This window comes from Hevea brasiliensis, chromosome 4 (assembly GCF_030052815.1).
Source record: "Hevea brasiliensis isolate MT/VB/25A 57/8 chromosome 4, ASM3005281v1, whole genome shotgun sequence".
In the NCBI taxonomy this organism is placed as follows: domain Eukaryota; kingdom Viridiplantae; phylum Streptophyta; class Magnoliopsida; order Malpighiales; family Euphorbiaceae; genus Hevea; species Hevea brasiliensis.
In genome coordinates, this window is record NC_079496.1 from 44,501,083 (window position 1) to 44,523,291 (window position 22,209).

The 22,209-nt window shown below is 34.6% G+C and overlaps 1 protein-coding gene across 3 annotated transcripts; it reads right to left on the reverse strand.

The window, feature by feature from the left end:
• Positions 1-207: 207 nt before the first annotated feature.
• On the reverse strand, positions 208-21,912 carry LOC110659802 (protein FAR-RED IMPAIRED RESPONSE 1). 3 transcript variants are annotated; one of them, XM_021817848.2, is made up of 10 exons: positions 21,535-21,912; positions 14,735-16,772; positions 14,460-14,566; positions 14,314-14,370; positions 1,578-1,646; positions 1,395-1,463; positions 1,236-1,304; positions 961-1,029; positions 793-888; positions 208-535 (listed from the first exon to the last, which is right to left on the reverse strand). In XM_021817848.2, exons 2-9 carry the CDS (start codon positions 16,737-16,739, stop codon positions 811-813), a joined length of 2,523 nt encoding a protein of 840 aa, XP_021673540.2. In that variant the 5' UTR covers positions 16,740-16,772; positions 21,535-21,912; the 3' UTR covers positions 208-535; positions 793-810. The 3 variants fall into 3 exon arrangements, with proteins under 3 accessions (XP_021673540.2, XP_021673539.2, XP_021673538.2); XM_021817847.2 differs by having other exon boundaries at positions 1,578-1,640; positions 14,460-16,772; positions 21,535-21,911; XM_021817846.2 differs by having other exon boundaries at positions 14,460-16,772; positions 21,535-21,911.
• Between the last annotated feature and the right edge of the window lie 297 nt (positions 21,913-22,209).

Consider the following 22,209-nt stretch of genomic DNA (forward strand, 5'->3'; position numbering starts at 1 on the left):
ATTTTTAACTAAAAATATTAAGATAGAGAAATGAAAAAATAATGTTAAATTATATATGATCTATATGCACATAAAATATATAATTATATTGAAAATATATGAAACATCTAAAAAAATCATAGAAAAACATTATGTATAAAATTGATTTTTGGTTACCGAAAAAAAGTATCAAAACAAATTCGATGGAGCACAAACTGTACACAGTCCTAACCATAAATCTGTCCTTTGTGTTTCATAGACTACAACCTTTTATACAGGAGAAAAATGTTTCAATTTGGAATTGTAAACTATTAAGTGGAAGTTAACAGTACAAAAAAAATATATAGATGTACAAAATAGCTGTTATTGAACGAAGAGAAAGTAAAAGGCAAAATGAGAAGGCATTTGCAGCTTCTGCACATTTTGTTTGGGTTTCTATGCCTAGCTGCACATGAACAACAAACGATTACTCTATCCTTCACTCCATAATCGGATACACCTTTAACTAAAACCAACAATCTGTTCATCTTCTGCGAATATACAACTACATTTTCACCTGCAAGGTAACCAACTATGCTAAGCAAGCATTTTGCTAATTACAGATTAGATTTTTTTTAGGGAAAAAAAAAAAAGCAAAAATAACTTAATTTATGCTTGCCGATAAGTCTAGTTGTATCTCGTGAATGTAGGAATAATGCACGTTCTCCGTACAAAGAGATGGAAAAAGTATTCAACCAGTAAAAAAAAAAAAAGAAAAAGTTAAAAGACATTGGAATTTCAGTCCGTGAAAGGAGAGGGAGAGATATAAATCACCTATGTTGAACTGTGCAGCTAATGAGAGAGGCGTTTGGGATGCAAATTTTTCGTTACCATGCTATGCAACTGAGAGGGTCCCACATTAGATTGGTCCTGGAAAAGGCAAAACATGATATAAGCTACCAGTGGAAGCAATATAATAATCTCAAGCAATGACATAAATACCATTTCTTGTAGACCATCATGCGTGTCGAAACAACTGGGAATAGTCTCTGATCTGCAATGTAACTGCCCCTGCAGGAACAGAAAGATTATCACTGTAACTATGTCGTATTGGATCCAGCATTATAGATGACATGTCTATATGAAGGAAAACATCAGATTTCAGTATGACTAGCCAGTTTATAGAAAAATAGCCCTAAACTGATGCATGATAGATACGTGCTTGAGAGCATCATTGCCCCCATAAACTTCAAAAAAAACACAGTAAAATGGCATACCATCCCTTGTATCCTTTGCTGAGTGATGAAATGAGCTTCATGAATACTTGCTATTGCATTTAATTGTCCCTGTAAGAAGAATAGGATTTAGGTGCTGTACCTGAAGATTCAACAAATAACAGTATCCACATCAACTACTCAAATTTCAATAAGCATTACCAGCCTTTGCATGCTATGTTCATTGCTATAATAATCATCACAGCTAGAAGCTAAGGAGTTTAACTGTCCCTAAAAGAAAACCGAAGTGTAACCAAATTAGATAATTATTTGATTACCCTAAGATAATGTGATATAAATCCAGTGACTAACCCCACAATTTGTATTGTTGAAGAAATCACATACCATTCCCTGCACAATTTGTTGAGGACCAAAATATCCATCAAGGTTTGGAGCCCTTGAGTTTAGCTGTTCCTGCAATGAACTATTTTATAACATGGAACTTCCAGAAACAATAATCATTTAAACAAGGACAGAATAAAAGTTAAAAATCATCACTGTTAGACTGCATCATTCCGTGCCTTGCATGAACAGTCACAGGCCGATGCTCGTAAAGTTGAGTGTCCCTAAAACATGTAAAGAACCCCACTTTAACAAAATCATTTAGGTCGCATTTGGCCATTTTGTTGTGGATACATTTGTAGGAACCAGCTTCAGACGTAAGGAAAGGCCCGACTAGTGGATTATGACAGTAGCATTTACTTATTTCCTAATTATTATCTTTAATGTAATTGCTTATTTTCTTCTTTAGTAATAATCCTGCTTGCATTAGGACTTTCATTCCTGATAGGATTCTAAATACAATCTGTAAACCTCTACTATAAAAAAAGGGTCTGATGAATTGACAAGGCAAGCAGATTTTCTTCAATACAACTGAGGTTTGAGAGACTCTCTATTAACGAGTTTGGGGCTCCCTCCAACAAGCTTCTATTTTCATTCACCATAGGTTCTTCAAGGTAGGGTCGTAGCCACAGCAAGGGCAAAGCATCAGCTTCAGAAGAAGACTATCCTGTTCTTGTCCTGGGAACTCAACAATTTGGTGTCAGAGCCAACCATCATGGGTGATTCCAATGCAAGAGAGGAATTAAAGGCACTCTTCCAAGAGGTGCAATCAGTATCAGAACAAGAGTTGCACAGGCCAAATCAAGAATGGAGGCTTGAGTAGCCCAATCCGAGTCCAGATTGGAAGCTCATTGCTTGCCAGCTGCAAGAACTACTCAAGGGAATGAGTAGGCACCAGAGCTGAGATTCAGATGGGGGAACAGGAAGTAGTAACAGCCATATTAATTTAGGTAACCAGACTGAGGAAAGGGGAGAAACACGACCAGGAATGGGAACAGTGCCACAATATCTAAGCTTGATTTTCCAACATTTTATGGAACCAAGGATCCGTTAATTTGGTTGCAAAGATGTGAACAATTCTTTTCAAACCAACGAACGCCTGAGATGGATAAAGTTAACTTGGCAGCATTTCTTGTGACGGGTGAGGCACAATTATGGTTCTATAGATTGGGACAAGAGAAATCGAATATCACATGGCCTGTATTCAAGGATTACTGCAATATGAGGTTTGGTCCCCCAATCCAAGGAAATCCACTGGGTGAACTAGTCAACTTAAAACAGACAATGACTGTCGAAGAGTACCAGCGTCAATTCCAGAGCTTGCTTGCCCGAGCAGCCACGGTATGGGTTGATCAACAAGTAGACTTGTTCACAGCAGGGCAGATTGGGTGTGGAGATGCAAAATCCCCCAAGCTTGATTTACGCAATGAACTTGGCAATAACTTTCGAAAGAAAACAGCAGCTAAGCAGAACGGTAGGATGGAAGAAAAGCAATTGGACAAATCCAAAGCGTATCATACCTTTGGGACCGAAGTTGCTTATGAAACCAAATGAGAATATAACCCAGAATTCAAGTGTTGGCAGCATAGGCGTTACATACCAGAGAGAGGTTTAGGAAGAACAGAGTAGAGGAGTGATTAAATGTAATGCAGGTGTAAAAGAAGTGTTGAAGCTGAGTTAGTTGATATTTGAGGGAAATATCAGTTTGTAGGCAAGGGCCGGAACAATTAATTAGAAAATAGCATAGTAGTGAAATTAGTATAAATACTGTTGTATAAGAGATAAAGATCATCATAAGAGTAATAACAAGATTCAGTTTCTGCTTCTCATTCTCTCCGTTTCTCTTCTCTCTCAATCTGTCTTCTTTCTTCCCTTTTCAAATCTATTCTCTAACTCTCTTTCCTATTCCCAGTCTATTTTATTCTATGACCGACAATTTCTCATAGATTCCTAGAATCTATTGGGTTATTCTTCCTTTTAGGTTGCAATTATGACTAAATCTGTGGTAATTAGTGCTGAGGCAGTGAAGCTTGCGGAGTTGGAGGAGAAGCTTAAGTTGGAATCCAAGAAGGCTATCGAAGATCTCATGGGAGAGATCAAGCTATTTGCTGAGTCAGTTTTGGATGACTCAAAGATTTTTGTGGCCACTCTTGTCATGATAAAGGAAAAGGCATTTGTAGTGAAGCAAGTGGGGTTCGAAATGATCAAACCAGCTGTGATCAATCTAGAAGGGAAAGGCATTTTGCCAAACCCTAAGCAGAACTTGAACACTCAATCAAAAGAGGTAGAAAGTTCTTCTACCACAGTTGTAATGGATTGGGAAGCTAGATCCAAACTTTTATGTAAGGTGGAGTTAGTTACTTTTGATGACCAACATCCTAGATCTTGAGTAAAAAATTGTGTGAAATTTTTTGAGGTGTATAGGGTTCCTAGAGATCATATGTTAGAGATGGCAAGTTTGTTTTTGATAAGAAGAGTTGATGCTTGGTTTCACAATTGGAGTAAGGATGAGAAAAAGACTTCTTGGGAGGAGTTTGAGCAAAATTTGTGTATCAGGTTTGGGGTGCAAGGATTGGAGGATATAGTGAAGGAATTTATGAAAATGAGGCAAGAAGGAAGTGTGGATGTCACTGCTGTAAATGTCGACCAAAGGCGCCAGGCGAGCCGCGAGGCAAGGCTGCTACGACTCCCCAGGCCGAGGCGAGGCTAATGCGAAGAGGCAGCCGCCCCAGACCTGAGAGGCAATAGTCGACGAAGCGTTGTGGCACCGCCTCGTCAAAGTAACGGGAATTTTTTTTTTTTTTAATTGTTTCTTAACAGCAGATAGCCGACCACAAATTTTTGGGAAAAAGGTTTAGTTGAGTTGAGTTTCTTAACAGCAGAAAAAATAAAAAGAACCCTAAATCTATCGAGACTTACCTACCCAGTACCCACCAACAAAGATTGCAAGAAGCCAAGAACAGAGCAGCGCCACCAAGCTAGGAACAGAGCGGCGCCACCAAGCCAGAACTAGGTATGTCTTCCACTCTCTCTCTCTCCCTCTCTCTCTCATCATCACATTCTTTCCCCTCACTCTCATCTGCTAATCTTCTACCCTCTTCTCCTCTCACTCACATGCTGCCCTGCGATCAATTTTTTTTTCTTTTTAATTTTGTTTCTTCTTTTGTCTGCTCTGCTTTCACGCTAGCATGTTGCTCAACCTATTCCAGCACTTTTTTTTTTAATTTATTAAAAATTTAGAGTGATGTAATTTTATTATTAAATGGGTATTATGTGATATGCTTTTAATTAAATGGGTATTGTGATTGTGATATGTTTTTACTAAATGGGTATTGATGCTTCTGATGTGTAAATTGTAATTTAGTAAATTATTGAAAAAAAAATATGTCTAATACTTTAATTTCTTATTTACTTGAATTGAGAGTTTGGAGAAGTATTGAGAATTATTGCTTTAATTAATTAATTTGTAATTTTCTTCTCTATGTTGCATTATTGTTAGTATTATAAATGTTTTTTAAATATATCAATTTAGCATGATGTATAATTATGCAAATTATTGAAAAAAATCAAATATTTAATATTTTAATTTATTATTTGCTTGAATTGATAGTCATTACTTTAATTTCTTATTTTCTTAGCTTGTATTGAATTGAGATAGCACAACCTTTATAGTATTATTTTTTTGTTTTTCAATTATGTTACTTTCTAATTTTTTTTTTTTTTTTTTGTTAGATCATAGATGAGTGATAAGCGTAATACAACTGAATCTTCTACTGGCAGTAAAAGAACGGATCCAAGATAGACACATGTGATTCAAGTTAATGCAAATAATATGAATAATCTTTAACACATCTACTGTATGAGAGTTTATAAAAAGTAAGTTAATAGAATCAAGCAGCACCTTGCTGGATATTACAAAAATGTTATTCGGTGTCCAAAATGTCCATAAAATGCAAGGAGTCAAATTCAAGACATTATTAGGAAAAAAGAGAGCAAAAATCAGTAATGAATATGGAAAGACCGCCTGAATTTGAGAATGTTGAAACATTAGAAATTGATAGGATAAATTTTAATAACTGTCCCTGAGTTTATACGGCTGTAAAACTACAGTCCTTCAACTTTAAAATGTAACATAAAATCCGTTAAAATTTTAAATTGTGCACAGAAAAATCCCTCTGACTTTCAATTATTGATTTTCCAGTTAGAAGCTGATGTGAACAGCTCTCACATGACTTTTTATCAACATTTCTCTCTCCTCTCTTATGCAAAGTGTAAAATTATTTTCTCTATACGTGAAAATTATTCTGTCTATTCAGAGGAGAATGATTCAATTTACACATGGCTTAAGAGAGAAAAGAGAAATACTGATTAAGCTTCACGCTGGAATTGTCCAAGTCAGTGTCTAATTAAAAAACTAATAATTAGAGTTAAGAGGGATTTTACTGTGCAAAATGTAAAAATTAATAGGGTTTTATGTTACATTTTGAAGTTGAGGGACTGTAATGTTACAACTAGATAAGTTCAGGGACAGTGGTTAAAATTTATCCGGAATTGATGAAAATGAGAAAGAGGATGATTTGGTGCAACAAATTAGTAATGGAAAACAAAGGGAAACAATTCATAGTAGTGGTATTAGTGCTTCAAAAAGAGTAAAATTTCTATAACCATAAAGCAATAGAGAGCCTATTGATGCTTATTTTTCCCCCAAACAGGCTATTATGAAAAAAAATACGAGTCAAACTACTATTTATGAAAATAGTCCAGCTAAAAAGGAGTTAAGGGAGCGTGCTTATGTTGCCATAGCACGATGGATGTATCATATAGAAATAGCTTTTAATACTGTGAATCATGATAGTTTTAGGGAAATGATTCGCGCTATTGGAAATTATGGAAGGGAAATGAAACTTCCAAGTTATCATAAGGTTAAAGTTTCGTTACTTAACAAGGAAGTGCAGACCACAAATGAATTTCTTCAGTCTCATAAAGAATGGGCAAATTACAGATGTTCATTGTTGTGTGATTGATGGACGGATTGATAAGGGAGAACCTTGATTAATTTCTTAGTTAATAGCTCAAAAGGAAGCGTATTTATCAAATCAGTTGATGCTAGTAATGAATCAAAGACAACAGCATTATTGACTAGTTTGATTAAGAAAGAATTGATGGAAATTGATCCTCAAAAAGTGGTTCAAGTTGTTACAAATAATGCATCAAATAATGTTGCGGCAGGTAAAGTTTTTATTTAATACTATCTATTAAAAGAAAAATCTATTTTTTATTTATTTTTATTATTAGACAAGTAGAGCACATTAGGTTAGAGGATAGAAAGAAAAAAAGGGGTAGACCTAAATTAACTTGGAGGAGAGTAGTACAATATGACCTAGAAGCATTACAAATTTCTGAGGATTTAACCCAAAATCGTTTAGAGTGGAGAAAGCGAATCCATATAGCCGACCCCAAATTTTTGGGATAAAAGCTTAGTTGAGTTGAGTTGTATTTATTTTTATTATTAATGAATGAATTATCTATTTGTCAATGACAGGGAGAGTATTTGAAGCAAATTTTCCCCATCTCTACTGAACTCCTCCCATTGTATAGATTTGAGGTGGGAAGATATTTTTAAGATAAGGGTTCTCAAAGAAATATTTCACAAAGTTGTTGAACTTACTGGTTTCATATACGACTCTTCAAGAGTTCTAAATATGTTGCGGAATTTTACTAAAGGAGTAGAATTGCTAAGGACAAGGCAAACTAAATTTGCTACTGCTTTCATAGCATTGGGAAGGTTTCATATTCAGAAGGCCAACGTTAGAAAAACGTTTACTTTAGAGAGTTGGACAACTAGTAAATGGGTTAAAGAAGTGAAAGGCAAAAAGTATGAAAGGACAATTTTGAATCCTGCCTTCTGGAATCATGTTGTATACGCTCTTAAGGTTTTTGGTCCTCTTATTCATATGCTTCAACTGGTTGGAAAAAAAAAAAAAGAAAAAAGCCATGGGATATATTTATGAAGCTATGGATAGAGCTAAAGAAATCATTGCCAACTCACTCAATGGCAATGAAGAGAATACAAAAATATTTTTGAGATTATTGATACAAGATGGTCAGTTCAATTGCATCGTCCTTTGCATACTGCCGGATACTTGTTGAATCCCAAATTTTTTTATCCAATGAAGATGAGAATTGAGCGTGATGAAGAAGTGAATTCGGGCTTGCTTTTGTGCATTCATAAAATGGAACAAGATTCAGCAAAAATTGACATGATTATTGATGAGATTGATAAGTACAAGGCAACTACAAGAACCTTTAGTTATCCTTCTGTTATTAGAGAAAGAACAGTTAGGTCTCCAGGTTATTAATTCATATTCTTATTAATTTTTCATCTTACTCATTTATTAAATTATATTATGAATTTAAGTTTGACAATCATTGATTCTATATTTTAATAGCTACTTGGCGAAAAATATATGGTTCTTCAACTCCAAACCTACAAAACTTTGCTGTAAAGGTTTTGAGTCTCACATATAGTGCAAGTAGCTATGAGAGAAATTGGAGTGTATTTGAGCATGTAAGTAAAAAAAAAATATTAACTATCATATTCTTTGTTATTTGGAGATATGGAAGTGGCATAGTTAACTAAATTATTTAACAAGATTCTAAACTCAAAGAAAATGCCTCATGAATGAAGGAGTATTTTAGTACCTATTTTTAAAAATAAGGGAGACATATAGAGTTGCTCAAACTATAGGGGAATTAAACTCATGAGCCATACTATGAAGTTGTGGAAGAGAGTTGTGGAGCATCGACTACGTCATGATACTTCTATCTCTCTCAATCAATTTGGCTTCATGCCCGGTCGTTCAACTATGGATGCGATCTTTCTCATTAGAAGCTTAATGAAGAAATATAGACATGTGAAGAAAGATCTACACATGGTTTTTATTGATTTGGAGAAGGCGTATGATAGTGTTCCAAGAGATATCTTATGGAGTGTGTTAGAACAAAAGAGGGTATCTATTAGGTACATACAAGTGTTGAAAGATATGTATGAAGGAACAACTACTATTGTGCACACAGTGGGAGGGAACACAAGAGATTTTCCAATCTCAATTGGATTACACCAAGGATTAGCTATAAGCCCTTACCTTTTTACATTAGTTTTAGATGAATTGACGAAACATATACAAGAGAGTATTTCTTGGTGCATGATGTTTGCGGATGATATTGTTTTGATAGATGAGACGCGAAAAGGAGTCAATAGAGAGCTTAGTGAATTAGAAATGCAGGTATGTACAATTTTTTTTTCCTTTTATATTAACATCTCTTATCATTATTTGTATTATTGCTTATGCTATGAGCTTTAATTTTACAACCTCACTTTTATCTTTTACTTAAGCTGAAAATGTAGGTACACACAATTTTCAATTTCTCTTATCTTATATATAAACATAATGAAAATAATATTTTTTTTTAATATACATTTTTTTACATATAAAACTAGTTAAAAGTATAAATTTTTATGTTAAAAGTACACACACACACACACACACACATATATATAATTTAGACAATGACGCCTTGCTTCGAAAAGGCATTGCCTCTTGCTTAAGGACATAAGGTCCCTTGTCGCATTTCGCCTTGATAACACTAGTGGATATAGCATCCATTATTTTCCGATACTGAAATTTTTGCCGATGATGGGACTTTCTAGTAAAACTTAGGGTTTCGCGGATGGTGAAAGCAGTGGTAAGAGTTTAAGTGTTTATTAGTAGGCTTAGTACGTTGAGACTTGAGGTTTTGGAGTTAAAAATGAAAAAGAAAAAAGGAGGACTTTCGACTGCCAAAAGTGCCTCGGGTGCCAAGAGTATTTATAGACCTAGATAGACAAAAATTGGACAAAGTTGTCCATTTTTCTCTGTCTAGGTATTGTGACACTCCAAACTTCAACTCTCTCCTGTGATTTTCTCTTTTTGGATAAATTTTGATAAATTTAAATGTTTTCTTTAGTACTAGAGTATATATGAGAGTTAAGTGATTTCAAGGGGAAGTTCTTGCATAAATCAAGTTATAGGAGTTAAAACTTCAAAGAGGTAAATAGTTTCTCTTACATGTGAACTTAATCTTCTCTTAATAGCCCGATTCCTTATGCTTGAATAAAGAAAAGTACAAGATTTTAACTTTCCAAAGAGAATAAGTCTTTGTTGATGGGTTTATGCATGTAACAAATTCAAGTTGTTATTGGTTGATGCACGTTATGTTTTTTGGTTCTTAAAGCTAGTTGTAGTGTTGAACAGAAGTTGTATGCATTTGGAATTGAGTTTCAATAGTTTAAAACTTGAATGATGGATTGAGAAATTGTTATGGATTTTAGTTTTTGTGCTGCATGTCGAAATTCTAGGGTTAAAAGAGTTAGTTGATTAGTTTATGGCATAAGCATATGATTTGAGTTAGAGTTTTGGACCTTTAGAGATGAGTTGATGGTGTTTTGGGAATGTGGAATTTCTACAAAATCGAATTGGGAATTCTGAAAATTCCCAAATTTAACTGCCAAAGTGGCTACTGCCTCCTGGGGGCAATTGTAGTTCGGCTGCTTGTGCCAACCTATTTTCCCTTTTCATTTCAAGGGTCCAAAACCCAATTTTATGCATAGAAATGACCTAGAATTGATGCTACGATGTGTTTATAAATTATTAGAGATCCAGATAACTCAATACGGTCCGTCTTTTATAGGATCGGACTTGAGAGTCCCGGGGAACTACAGTTAGAAATGAAGCTACAATACATGTTTAGTGCGTGATAGGCTTCAAGAGGTGAGTAATACTAACTTTAATAAATGATAATCTCTTATCATTTCATGATATTATCAGGTTGTATGAATCTAGAACACGACTATATTGTATTACTACATAATTAATTGTTGATGCTCGATAGATATTGGATAATCCACTAATTATCCCTATGTTCCACTAATGTTCCCTATGTTATGGAAACAATATAGATATGATATAATATGATCATGCATGATATGATGTGGTATAACCAAATGAGAACTTATAAGCCCTTGGCTCACTAATTATGATAGAAGAAGTTTCGAGGAGCTTCTTTATGAGCCTGGCATATTGGTTATTTTATGTAATAAGAGTAAGTCTTGAGGAGCATCTTTATAAGTCAGGCAAATTAGTTTTGGCAAATCACTGGTTGCAGGAGGAGCAAATTTTATTTTCGGATCTAACCTGCATTTTTCTCTACAGACTATGATGCTTCTTAGTTAATAATTTTACCATGCTTATTTAATTAATTATCTATTTATTTATTTTATTCTTAGAACTCTATGTAACACTAATGCATAAATATGTTGTTTTAATTAATGGTATTAACTAGATTATGTATGTTGAGTATCAATATTGAGGTGGGCTTCCCTAGTTGTGTATATATGATCACATTTATAATATTTTATTTTATTTTGTATGATTGGTTCTGAGTTTGGGTCTAGTAATGGATTAGTGAACAATAAGGCTTATTCCGGTCTACAAGCTTTGGGGGCTTTATACTAACCCAAATCCTGCCGATCAAGCCTAATCATAGTTATTAAAGGCTCAATGAACACTAAGGCGCCAAGGGGTCCTGGAGCCTAGGCGCAAGGAGCAAAGCGAAGGCGCACACCTAAGCGAGATGAGGCGTAAAAAAAAAATAAAAATAAAAGTAAAATAAATATAAATATTCCATCAAACTTCAAATAAGATAAAACTAAAAATAATAATAACCAATAAGCATTCAAGCACTAAATTATTAAAACTTTAATAGTCTTTTAATCTTTCATAACTAAAGTTAAAAAATTATAAAATAACTATATCTTCTTCATCTTTTTCCACAGCTTCATCCTCTTAATATTCATCTTCGAAATCAATATCTCCATCATTTCCCTCACCTTTAAGAACTAAAGGAGTATTAACTTTTTTATTTGAAAAAGATAATAAGTGGTAGTGTTTATAATGAAAATATGAGAGGTTTGTAATCTTGAGTATGTTAGTTTGATGAGATTTTGGAGACTAGTTATCACCAATGATACTAATTTTAAAAACTTCTAGATCAACAAATTTCGAGTTGGGTGATAGTGCTTTTTGTCAATGGAAGTACTCGACAAAAGTAAAAATAAAAAAGGCGCGCCTTTCTAGCCTTGCGCCTGGAACAAGGCACGCCTATGCTCATAAGGCAAGGGCCTAGTGAATATTGCCCGCTTTTCTCCTGTAGAGGCGCTAGGCCTGGAGCCTGGAGCCTGGCGCTCCTTTAAAACTATGAGCCTAATGAGTTGGGTCTTAATAGTATTGGCGTTGTTCTTCAATAAATCCTCATGCTGCGTACGAACGTGAATTAATTGGCCTCTTTAAAGCAATACAACATTGGCATCCTTACTTATGGGGAAAAGCCTTCTTAATCCATACCAACCATTTCAATCTCAAATATATTTTGGAACAATGGTTGATAACTTCTCCCTAACAACATTCGATTAGTAAGTAATTTAGCTATGATTTCCGAGTCAAACACAAGGCTAGTCAGCTCAACGAGATGGTTGATGCCATATCTTGTCGAAATGATGAAGTGGGTACCCTTTTAGCCCTTTTAGCTATATTGCAACCCACTATGGTTTGTTTGATGTTGTGAGAGGAAATTGCTCCATCCACCTTTTTATCTCAACTTTAGGATCGCATCATGGTAGGAGAATATGGCACGGACGGGTCAGTGACTAATGATCTTATTTTCTTTTACAATAAAGTTTATTTATTGTCTACTTTTCCAATAATTTTCTTGGTGCTGGCAACTATACATAATGGCACTTATGAAGGGGTTCAAAAAACATTGCAGTGAGTACAACATGATTTTTATTGGCAAGGGATGAGAAAAACAGTTTGGGAATTTGATGAAACTTGCTTGGTTTGTTAGCACAACCAAACAGAACATTTGCATCCTGTAGGCCTTCTCCAGCCATTAGCCTTACTAAACAAAATCTGGGCTGACATCTCAATGGATTTCATCGATGACTTGCTAAAAGTTAATGGTGTTATTTGTAGTAGCGGATCGCTTCTTCAAGTATGCTCATCTTATTCCCTTATCTCATTCGTATACAGAAGTGAGTGTAGCCTATGCTTTCTTTGCTAATATTTTCAAGTTACACAGGTTACCCGAGACTATTGTCAGTGACTAGGATGTTATCTTCACCAGTCATTTTTGGAAGGAATTACTTTGCTTACTCACGTTACAATCACCTATCAATCACTCAGCAACATTGCCACAAACTTGCACCTCGATACTATGGTCCTTTCAAGGTTTTGAGCAGTATTGGGGAAGTAGCTTATCAGTTGGCACTCCCTTCTTCCAACAAGATTCACGACATCTTCCACGTCTCCTTGCTCAAATCATTTCGACGGTGATCCTCCTGCCATATCTCCTACCTTACCACCTATTATTGAAGGACATGTGGTTCCTATGCCAACTAAAGTTCTTCGTGTTTGGCTCAATAGAGGCTCTTGGAAAGTATTAGTTTGTTGGGATGGTATGCCCTATGCCGATGCTACCTAGGAACCACTGGACCAATTCTGAGTTGCTTATCCTGCTTCCAAGCTTGAGGACAAGCTCTTTCTCCAAGAAGGGAGTAATGTTGTGGATGCATTCATAAGAACCAGCTACAGATATCAGGGAAGGCGCAATTAGTGGATTGGGACGGTAGCATTTACTTATTTCATAATTATTATCTTTAATGTAATTGCTTAATTTCTTTAGTAATAGTCCTGCTTGTATTAGGACTTCCATTCCTGATAGGATTCTAAATACACTCTGTAAACCTCTACTATATAAAGACGGTTTGATAAATTAACAAGGCAAACAAATTTTCGTCAATACAATTGAGGTTTGAGACTCTCTCTATTAACAAGTCTTGAGGTTTGGGGCTCCCTCCAATGAGCTTCTGCTTTCATTCACCATAAGTCCTTTAAGGCGCGGTTGTAACCGCAACAAGAACAAAGCATCAGCTTTAAAAGAAGACTATTCATCAACCTGTGACGAGATCCTTGTCCTAGGAACTGAACACATTTTTAGTTGAAAGAATTTGAATTTAATAGGAGAGTTATGATATTTATAATATGTACCAAATTCATGAATAGAGATTGCAACTTGTTTGAGTGTGAGTTTGAAATACTTAGTGTTAATAACAAAAAAATCTCCTTGCAGTTTAAATAATATACATTTTGGTCCTTAATATTTTAAAATTAGCAATTTTAAAATGTTTTAGAATACAATAATTAAGGGTCTATAGTACAATTAAATTTTAAAGCCTTATGCATCAATTTGTAATCTAATTTAAAATGTCAAGGACTAAAGTGTATAGAAAAAATATAATTTTGTAATCAAGGAATAAAATGTTGTGTTATTCAGAAGCCATAGGAACTAAATTTGCTAACTTTGAAATAGCAAGAACCAAAGTGCATTTTGAGGCAAGCCTCAAAGGTTTTTTTATTTTTTAATTTTTGTAATTAATCCTACTTGTTATCAAGATGTAATTGCAAATAAACATCTAAAATTAGAATTAAGCATATTTTTCCATTCTCCTTTGAACGTACAAAAGAACCCAGACAAATTCTCGAATTTCAATTTTCACATCCCCTGATCAAAGGGACCTTAGAATATAATGTATCATAACGTGAATTCGTTAAATGTAAAACAGGAGGTGCACAACATAACTAACCAGTTGCTGCCAGCTTTCATGCATCCCAACGCTCATGACATCTGGCTCTGAATGTACCTAGACAATATACAAAAAGGCCTGCTCATATAAACAACCATAAATGAAATTTTCATGAAAAAGCAATTGCCACCTTAAACCCAGCTCACCTGTTTTTTCCTGGAAATACTATCCTTTTTATTTGTCTTGGATACACCAGTGGCATGATTCGCTTCTTCATAGTCATGAGGTCTGCCCGGAGATGGTGAGTTTGGCTCTATTACACAATGAATAGAATTATTCACATTCTCACAGTTTCTCAATGCATCTTCTAGTGCAGAAAATGCAATATTGTAACTTTCTAAAGATAAAGAACCTTCATCACCCAATTTAAAGGCCCGTCTACATAGATCATTGTAGCGTTGAACCCTGGACTCAACCTTACCTGACTGTTCCCTACTGGTTTCTCTACTCTTCGCATCCTTTGTCCAGCGTTTCAAAATATATTGAGATGGAATACTGTGCACACCAGACATTTGCATCACAATCAACACATGTCTACAAAGGAAACCATTGAACTCAAATGAACGGCATGAACAAGAAAAATAAGATGATGTCCCCTTCCACACCACAATGAAATCTTCATTCTCTTCAAAATCTTGAACCTTGAAAGTTTTAGTTTCTCCATCTTCGTTGTCCTTTCTAGGATGACAAGCAACTACTCCCAAAACCTCAACCTGGAATTTCTTAAATATTGCATGTGTGTACAACGTTGCCATTTGCTTCCCAAAAGGTGATGGAGATTTCAATCCTGGTTGTTTATGCCAACTTTCAAAGTCTGCTTTTGCTTCCTCTTCAAATTTCCCTTGAAGAATTGCTTTGTATTGTTCTAAGAACTCTTTCAATGTGGTCTTTCTTTGCATGTGCTTGTCAAAGAAAGAGCTTATACTGTCTGACCGTTGGGTTGTAGACATACCTGCCAAAAATTTGTCTCTCATGTACATCGGCATCCATTTTTGACGATCTTCATATAATGACTGAAACCATAAATCATTTCTTAAATTAAATCTCTCAGCCATTTTCCACCATCTCTTCTCAAATTGTTCATTTGTCCAAGACTTAAAGATACATTTATTAAATTTAGTCATGAAATTTTCATGCTGCCTTATTACATTACCAAGCTTCTCAGGAATCTTGCTCAACAAATGCCACAAGCAAAAACAATGATGAGAATTAGGAAAGACCTCTGCAATGGCTTGTTCCAGGGATTTGTCTTGGTCAGTAAGTATCACCCTTGGAGCAAGTCCTCCCATTGCTCTAAGCCATGCCCGCATCAACCAAACATATGTTGATTTGGTCTCATCAGCCACTAACGCACATCCAAGCAACAGACACTGGAAATGATGGTTTACACCAATAAAGGGAGCAAATGGAAGTTTGTATTCGCTCTTAATATATGTGGTGTCAAAAATAATAACATCATCAAAGTAGCCATAATCAAGCCTAGCTTTAGCGTCAACCCAAAAAACATTTCTCAAACACTGTTCTTCATTCAGATCTATTGCATAGAAGAAGTTTGGATTCTCATCCTGCATATACCTAAAATGCTCAAGCATAACCTGAGCATCTCCCTCATCTAAAGCCAAATGTTGTGTGCTGCCTGATATGTTTGTCAAACTACGCTTCTGATTCTCTTGTTTCTTATATCCACCTGATTGTCTAGACATTGAAACATACACTTTTTTGGTTCTTGCCCTAATAGCATGCAATGCATCAACATTATTACTACCTAGGCCTATATTCCTATGACCACGAAAAAAATATGCCTGGTCTGGGTAAATTGCATGGTTGTGCTCCTTAATGAAACTACGAACAACCCATTTTCCATCATGCTGCCTCCTCTTTACATGCATGCAAGCTTTGCAATCTGTTTTTGACCAAGATCGATTTATTCTACCTCGTTTCCTCTTGACAGGAATGCTTGTTGCGACATCTGTATCCATAACTGGATGTGCCATTTCAGTCATACTAGGTTCTCTCTTGGTTCCATATCTGGTGCACACAAACTTTGCATCAATAAATTTTCCAGATATCCTTGATCTACGGCTGGCTTTTATTATGGTGGCAAATCCCACAGACTTGGCATACTCTTTATAGAATGAAAAAGCTTCCTCCTTCGATTCAAATTCCATTCCATCATGGGGCTCTAAATCCTTTGCAGCATTCAAGTTTATTCCATCTCCAACATACACTTTGTGTGTACCATCAAAAACTCTTCCACTGACAGTTGGTCTGTCCTTATCAGTCCCAGCAACGTTACAGCAATCCACAGCAACTCTATTTCTGTCATGCAATCCACTATCCACCATATCAGCATTTACATTAGGCCTACTGTCTTCCTTGTGACATTCACCTGAAGGCTGTTCAAGATCTATGCCCATGGAGAACATTTATTTTTTAAACAAGACTTAATGCATGTGTCCCTGAAAAAGATCATACATTATACAACAGTTAAAGACCAAGTTCTTAGTAAAATTAACCCCTCCAAATGGTTCAGAGTAAGATTAATTTAATTCCTATGTAAAGCAACTACATCAAAAGCAGTAAACTAAAGACCAATGACAAGATTATTTTTCAATTCACTAACAAATGTAAACAAACAATTTACCGTTATTGTCACCAAACAACCACCCTGATAGTAAAAGAACATATTGTCATGGAGAAAAATCAAGCAACAAACAATTTAAGGCTATATACATGGACAGATAAAGAGAGCAATTGAGAGAGAGAGAGAGAGAGAGAGAGAGAGAGAGAGAGAGAGAGAGAGAGAGAGAGCATTAAATGGCAATTCATAAGATGTAGCGTGGCGATCATCCTCCCAAGCAATTTTAATCTGAAAATAATGGAAAATTTTAATCTGAAAACATGACAAACCATAACTGAATTATCCAAGAACTTCAAAATCTACCATGGAACAGGATGAGATAAAAATTTGACTTACTCTACCTTGTGACACAAATCTAAAGATATATACTAGTGTAGACATGACTTGCGCATACACAATCCCACACCCAAACAAGTAATGCTTGACGAAGGATTCTCATGGGCAAGAGAAAGGTCTACACTCAAATTCTTGACTTAGACATTCAAGGAAATCCACATGTTGCAAATGTTTTTGCAGTCATCAGGCAATTCTCACCGAGGTGGAAAGTGAAGGGTCGCCACTCTAATTTCGAGGGAAAATTAGAGGAAACCTTTTATTTGAAAATTTTTAACTGACAAAAATATTTATGACTTCTAATCCAGAGATCCAAGATTCGGTGTCCGTATACATGTAGGGAAGGTATTAGGCAGCTCACAACCGTCCCCAAAAAGGGCAAATAGATTTAACAGTGTGCTCGCAATAAATTAATGTCAATAATCTTAAAATAGAGTTTAAAATTATGATATTGGTTCCTTTTATTTTTTTTCAAAAAAAAGGATAAAATACATTAATATAGGAACACATAAATGTCTAACTATTATTATAAGTTAAATACAAAAGTAAGTGAAACGACCCTAAAAGTGAATTATGACTCTATTTATTTTATTATTTTTTATTTTTTATTAATAATTTTAAGAAAAGGTTGTCGATTTTTTGATATTATTTTTTTTAAAAAAAGTACAAGAAAATAATTAAAATAACAAGACTAAAGAATACAAAAGGACGCTTTCAAATTTGACAATTAGTGAATTTGCTAGGAGATAACCATAATTTATTTAAAAAAAAAAAGGAAAGACTTAAGAGGTAACTTTGCAAGAAAAATAAAATTGGATCATGAATCCCTTGATAAAAGTTAAATGTGTTTAAAATTAGAAAGGGGTAAGCAGAAAAAGAAACATAGACATTGAGTTCTTTACTCAACTCAACTCAACTAAACCTTTATCCCAAAAATTTGGGGTCGACTATATGGATTCTCTTTCTCCACTCTAAACGATTTTGAGTTAAATCCTCGGAAATATGTAATGCTTCTAGGTTATGTTATACTACTCTCCTCCAGGTCAATTTAGGTCTATCCCTTCTTTTCTTTCTATCATCTAACCTAATGTGCTCTACTTGTCTAACTGGAGCCTCCGTATGTCTACGCTTCACATGACCAAACAAACTCAATCTCTTTTCTCTCAACTTATCCTCAATTGGCACCACTCCTACCTTTTCTCTAATACTCTAGTTACGGGCTTTATCTAGTCTAGTATAGCCACTCATCCACCTTAACATTCTCATCTCCGCAGCTCTTATCTTAGACACATACAACTCCTTCAGTGGCCACCACTCACTACCATATAACATGGCCGGTCGTATGACTGTACGGTAAAATTTTCCTTCCAACTTATTGGGAATCTTGTGATCACATAAAACTCCTGTGACACGTCTCTACTTAAACTATCCGGCTTTAATCCTATGACTAACATCCTCCTCACATCCCCCATCTACTTGAAGGACTGAGCTGAAATATTTAAAGTGATTACTTTGGGACAACACCACTCCATCCTAACCAACTCCTTCCCTATCATCATTTCGGCCTTCACTGAACTTGCAATGCATGTATTATGTCTTTGTTCTGCTTAACTTAAAGCCCTTTGATTCTATAGTACTTCTCCAAAGCTCTAACTTTCTATTGATTCCTTCTCGCGTCTCATCTATCAAAACTATATCATCCGCAAACATCATGCACCAAGGGATACTCTCTTGTATATGTTTCGTCAATTCATCTAAAACTAATGTAAAAAGATAAGAGCTTACAGCTAAACCTTTGTGCAATCCAACTGAGATAGGAAAATCTCTTGTGTCCCCTCCCACTGTGTGCACAATAGTAGTTGCTCCTTCATACATATCTTTCAACACTTGTATGTACCTAATAGATACCCTCTTTTATTCTAACACTCTCCATAAAACATCTCTTGGAACACTATCATAAGCCTTCATACATTGAGTTCTTTGCTAAGTAAAATTAAATTTTGCCTAAATTTAAAACATATGAATATTGAGGATTGAGCCATACTATCAAAAGTGAAAGCCTTTTAAAAAAATAATAATAATAATAATAAGTAAAATATTAAATTTTGATTTTGGTAAGCATATTCAATTACTACAAACAAGACATTGAATTAATTTGGATCAAGATTTTCATTCATTTTAATCGGTACCCCAATTGAAAGGAACATGTCAATTAATACCTAAAGAGTTTGACTCATTAGTAGGTACCCCCCATTTAACAAATCAAAGTCCCATCATCGACATGAATCAATCATAGTTTTAGTTCACATTAATTCAATTGAACTAATCAGAACAAATTAAATATATATTTTAGTACTTACAAATTTGCTAAAAATTCAATAGTCTTCCGAAAAATCGGACATTTCTCAATTTCAAACAAATCCACCTTGCATAGAAATTGCCATCCTAGCATGTACATTTATTCACACATTATTAGGGTTAAGGAAACCCTAATAGAGGAGAATAGAGAATAGAGAATAATAGAGAATAGAGAAGAATGTAGATAGAGAGAGAAATTGAATAAAACAAGAGTAGAGAGAGATTGTATTTCTTGTAAATTATGGAATGAATACAAGAAAGGCACAACTAAGGTATTTATACAATAACTATCTCATAACTGCCTCAGCTGACTCATCAAGCTAACTAACAGAATCAGTTAGCTCTCTAACAAGCTTATCTACATTTCCCTCAAACTCCTAACTTCCCCATCTTCTAGAATATCTAATCGCACACTATTCTTATATTTCTTCTTATAATATTTAACACACATCTTCTTGCACACCAAAGAATAAAACTATAATTGGAGCTAAGCTCAACTAAAGATTATCCTAGGCTTCAAGTAAGGCCTTAATCTAACAGGACTGAATTTAGAATGCATCTAGTTGCTATTCCATCTAGCAAATTTTTTTTTTTTTTCTAACAGAAAAGGGCTAGGGGATCCTTATTTGAAAGATAGTTTTGAAAAGAAGTTTAAATTAAAAGACTCAAGGGGACCTTACCAACAGAATTTTATAACAATTTCCTTTTAAGTGGCTCAAGGGAAACCCAAAGTGAAAGAGGATTTTTGTGAAATGATTTTAGTGATTTTTTTATTCAATTAATTAATTTTTAATAACTTAGATAACTCAAGGAGTACCCCCATATTTAAGTAATTTAAGGGGTACCCCCTTAATCACTAAAAAATTGATTTTTTTATAGAAAAAAATGATTTTTCTTTTTTAATTAATTAATTTTTATTAAATTAGATAATTCATGGGTACCCCCCTTAACCACAAAAAAATTTGATTTTTTATAGAAAAATGATTTCTTCTTTTTTAATTAATTAATATTTATTAAATTAGATAATTCGATGGGTACCCCTATTCAAGTAGTTTAAGGAGTACCCCTTAACCACTAAGAGTTCATTTTGAAAAAAGAAAAAAAAAATCAGTTAATTATTTTTTTTAATTAATTAATTCTTAATCTGCATTCCTATCATCATTATTTTGATTAAGAAATGAAAACCCAATGCAATAAATTACACTTGGGTCCCTCTAAAAGGAACTCAACCACATTTGGGTTACAAAACAATTTAAATTTTAGTAATAAAATGAACAATGTCATATAGCAGTTCAAGAAATCCAATTTCATTAACAGAAGCATATCATACAATGAACACATCACCAACTTTTCAACAACTGTTGATTCTTAAGCACATGAAAATCACACTTCCTTCGAATAACTAATGAGCAGCCCTATACGAATACCGCACTAGTTTTCAACAATTAATCAAAACCCTCATCATAATATTATTCTCCACAATAATTTCAACAGCTAACAAAACAATTCATCAAGTTAACAGGCAGATGGAAAATGGAACTAAGCCTCCTATAGCCACTCAAACACCCATAACTAAATAACATACATCAGACACATCCCCAATATTAAAGCAAGCAAACTTTCAGAACTTATGAAACACAACCAAGGAAATAACAAATTACTGCTACTGGTATTCTAACTCCACAACCCAAAAACAAAGAGTTAAATGAGGCAAAACAGAAATTTTCCTTTCTCTTTTATTTTAAAATAAAAGAAATAAACAACACCCATTCAACAAATAGCCAAAGTTCATCAAATTAACATTTTAAAATAGAAAACCAAGTAGCCAAAACAAGAATTCATTTTGAGATATAAATCTAATCGCAAATACCCAATGAATCAGACTTTACCCAAGTCACAACGTGAACAGAGAAGTTGGTGTTCGAAACCAGGAACATGCCGAATAACTGGTGATGAAGGAATTGGTAGATTTGAACGATTGTGAGTACCGGGTCACGTTGAAACAGCAGCAACTCTGTGCCGTTGAAGAAGATGAAACGAACCTTGCTGAAGACGAAGGGCGTAAGGAAGCTTGTGTGTCACAGAGGAGGCGCTGAAGATGGGTTTTGTGGGTATGCGTCGGTGTGAGCTGGGTGTGGCGCTGCGTTTTGGAGGAGATAGCTTCGTAAGGGAGGGCAGAGGAGCTGTGCCGTTGAGTGTCGGCTTTCGTGGGGTTAGGTGCTGCGTTTTGGTGCGGTAGATGGTGTCGTTTTGGTGAAAGAAAAGGGAACTAACAATTTCTTTTCTTTGCTTTTAAAACAGCACATTCCTTTTTCTTTTTCTCAATTTTATGTTTTAAAAATTTATTATTTAATTCTTAAATTTTATCACCAATAATAAATTTATCCTTAGATTTTAGAAATTAAAATATTTAATACTTCATTGTTGTTTCTGACAAAATTTGAAGTCCCTCCCCCATCCACTTAGAATGAATTTTTTTTTTAACGTGCATTTGTATGTTGTACATATTGTTTATATTTGTGATTTAATTTTTTTTAAATTAATTTTAAAAAATTTTCATACTA

Coding starts and splice junctions, on each gene's coding strand:
- LOC110659802 (XM_021817846.2), bottom strand. CDS start 16,739: ATGTTCTCCATGGGCATAGATCTTGAACAGCCTTCAGGTGAATGTCAC. Junction 1,464..1,577: donor AACAAATTGTGCAGGGAATG/GTATGTGATTTC, acceptor GTTTTCTTTTAG/GGACAGTTAAACTCCTTAGC. Junction 1,305..1,394: donor AACATAGCATGCAAAGGCTG/GTAATGCTTATT, acceptor TTCTTCTTACAG/GGACAATTAAATGCAATAGC.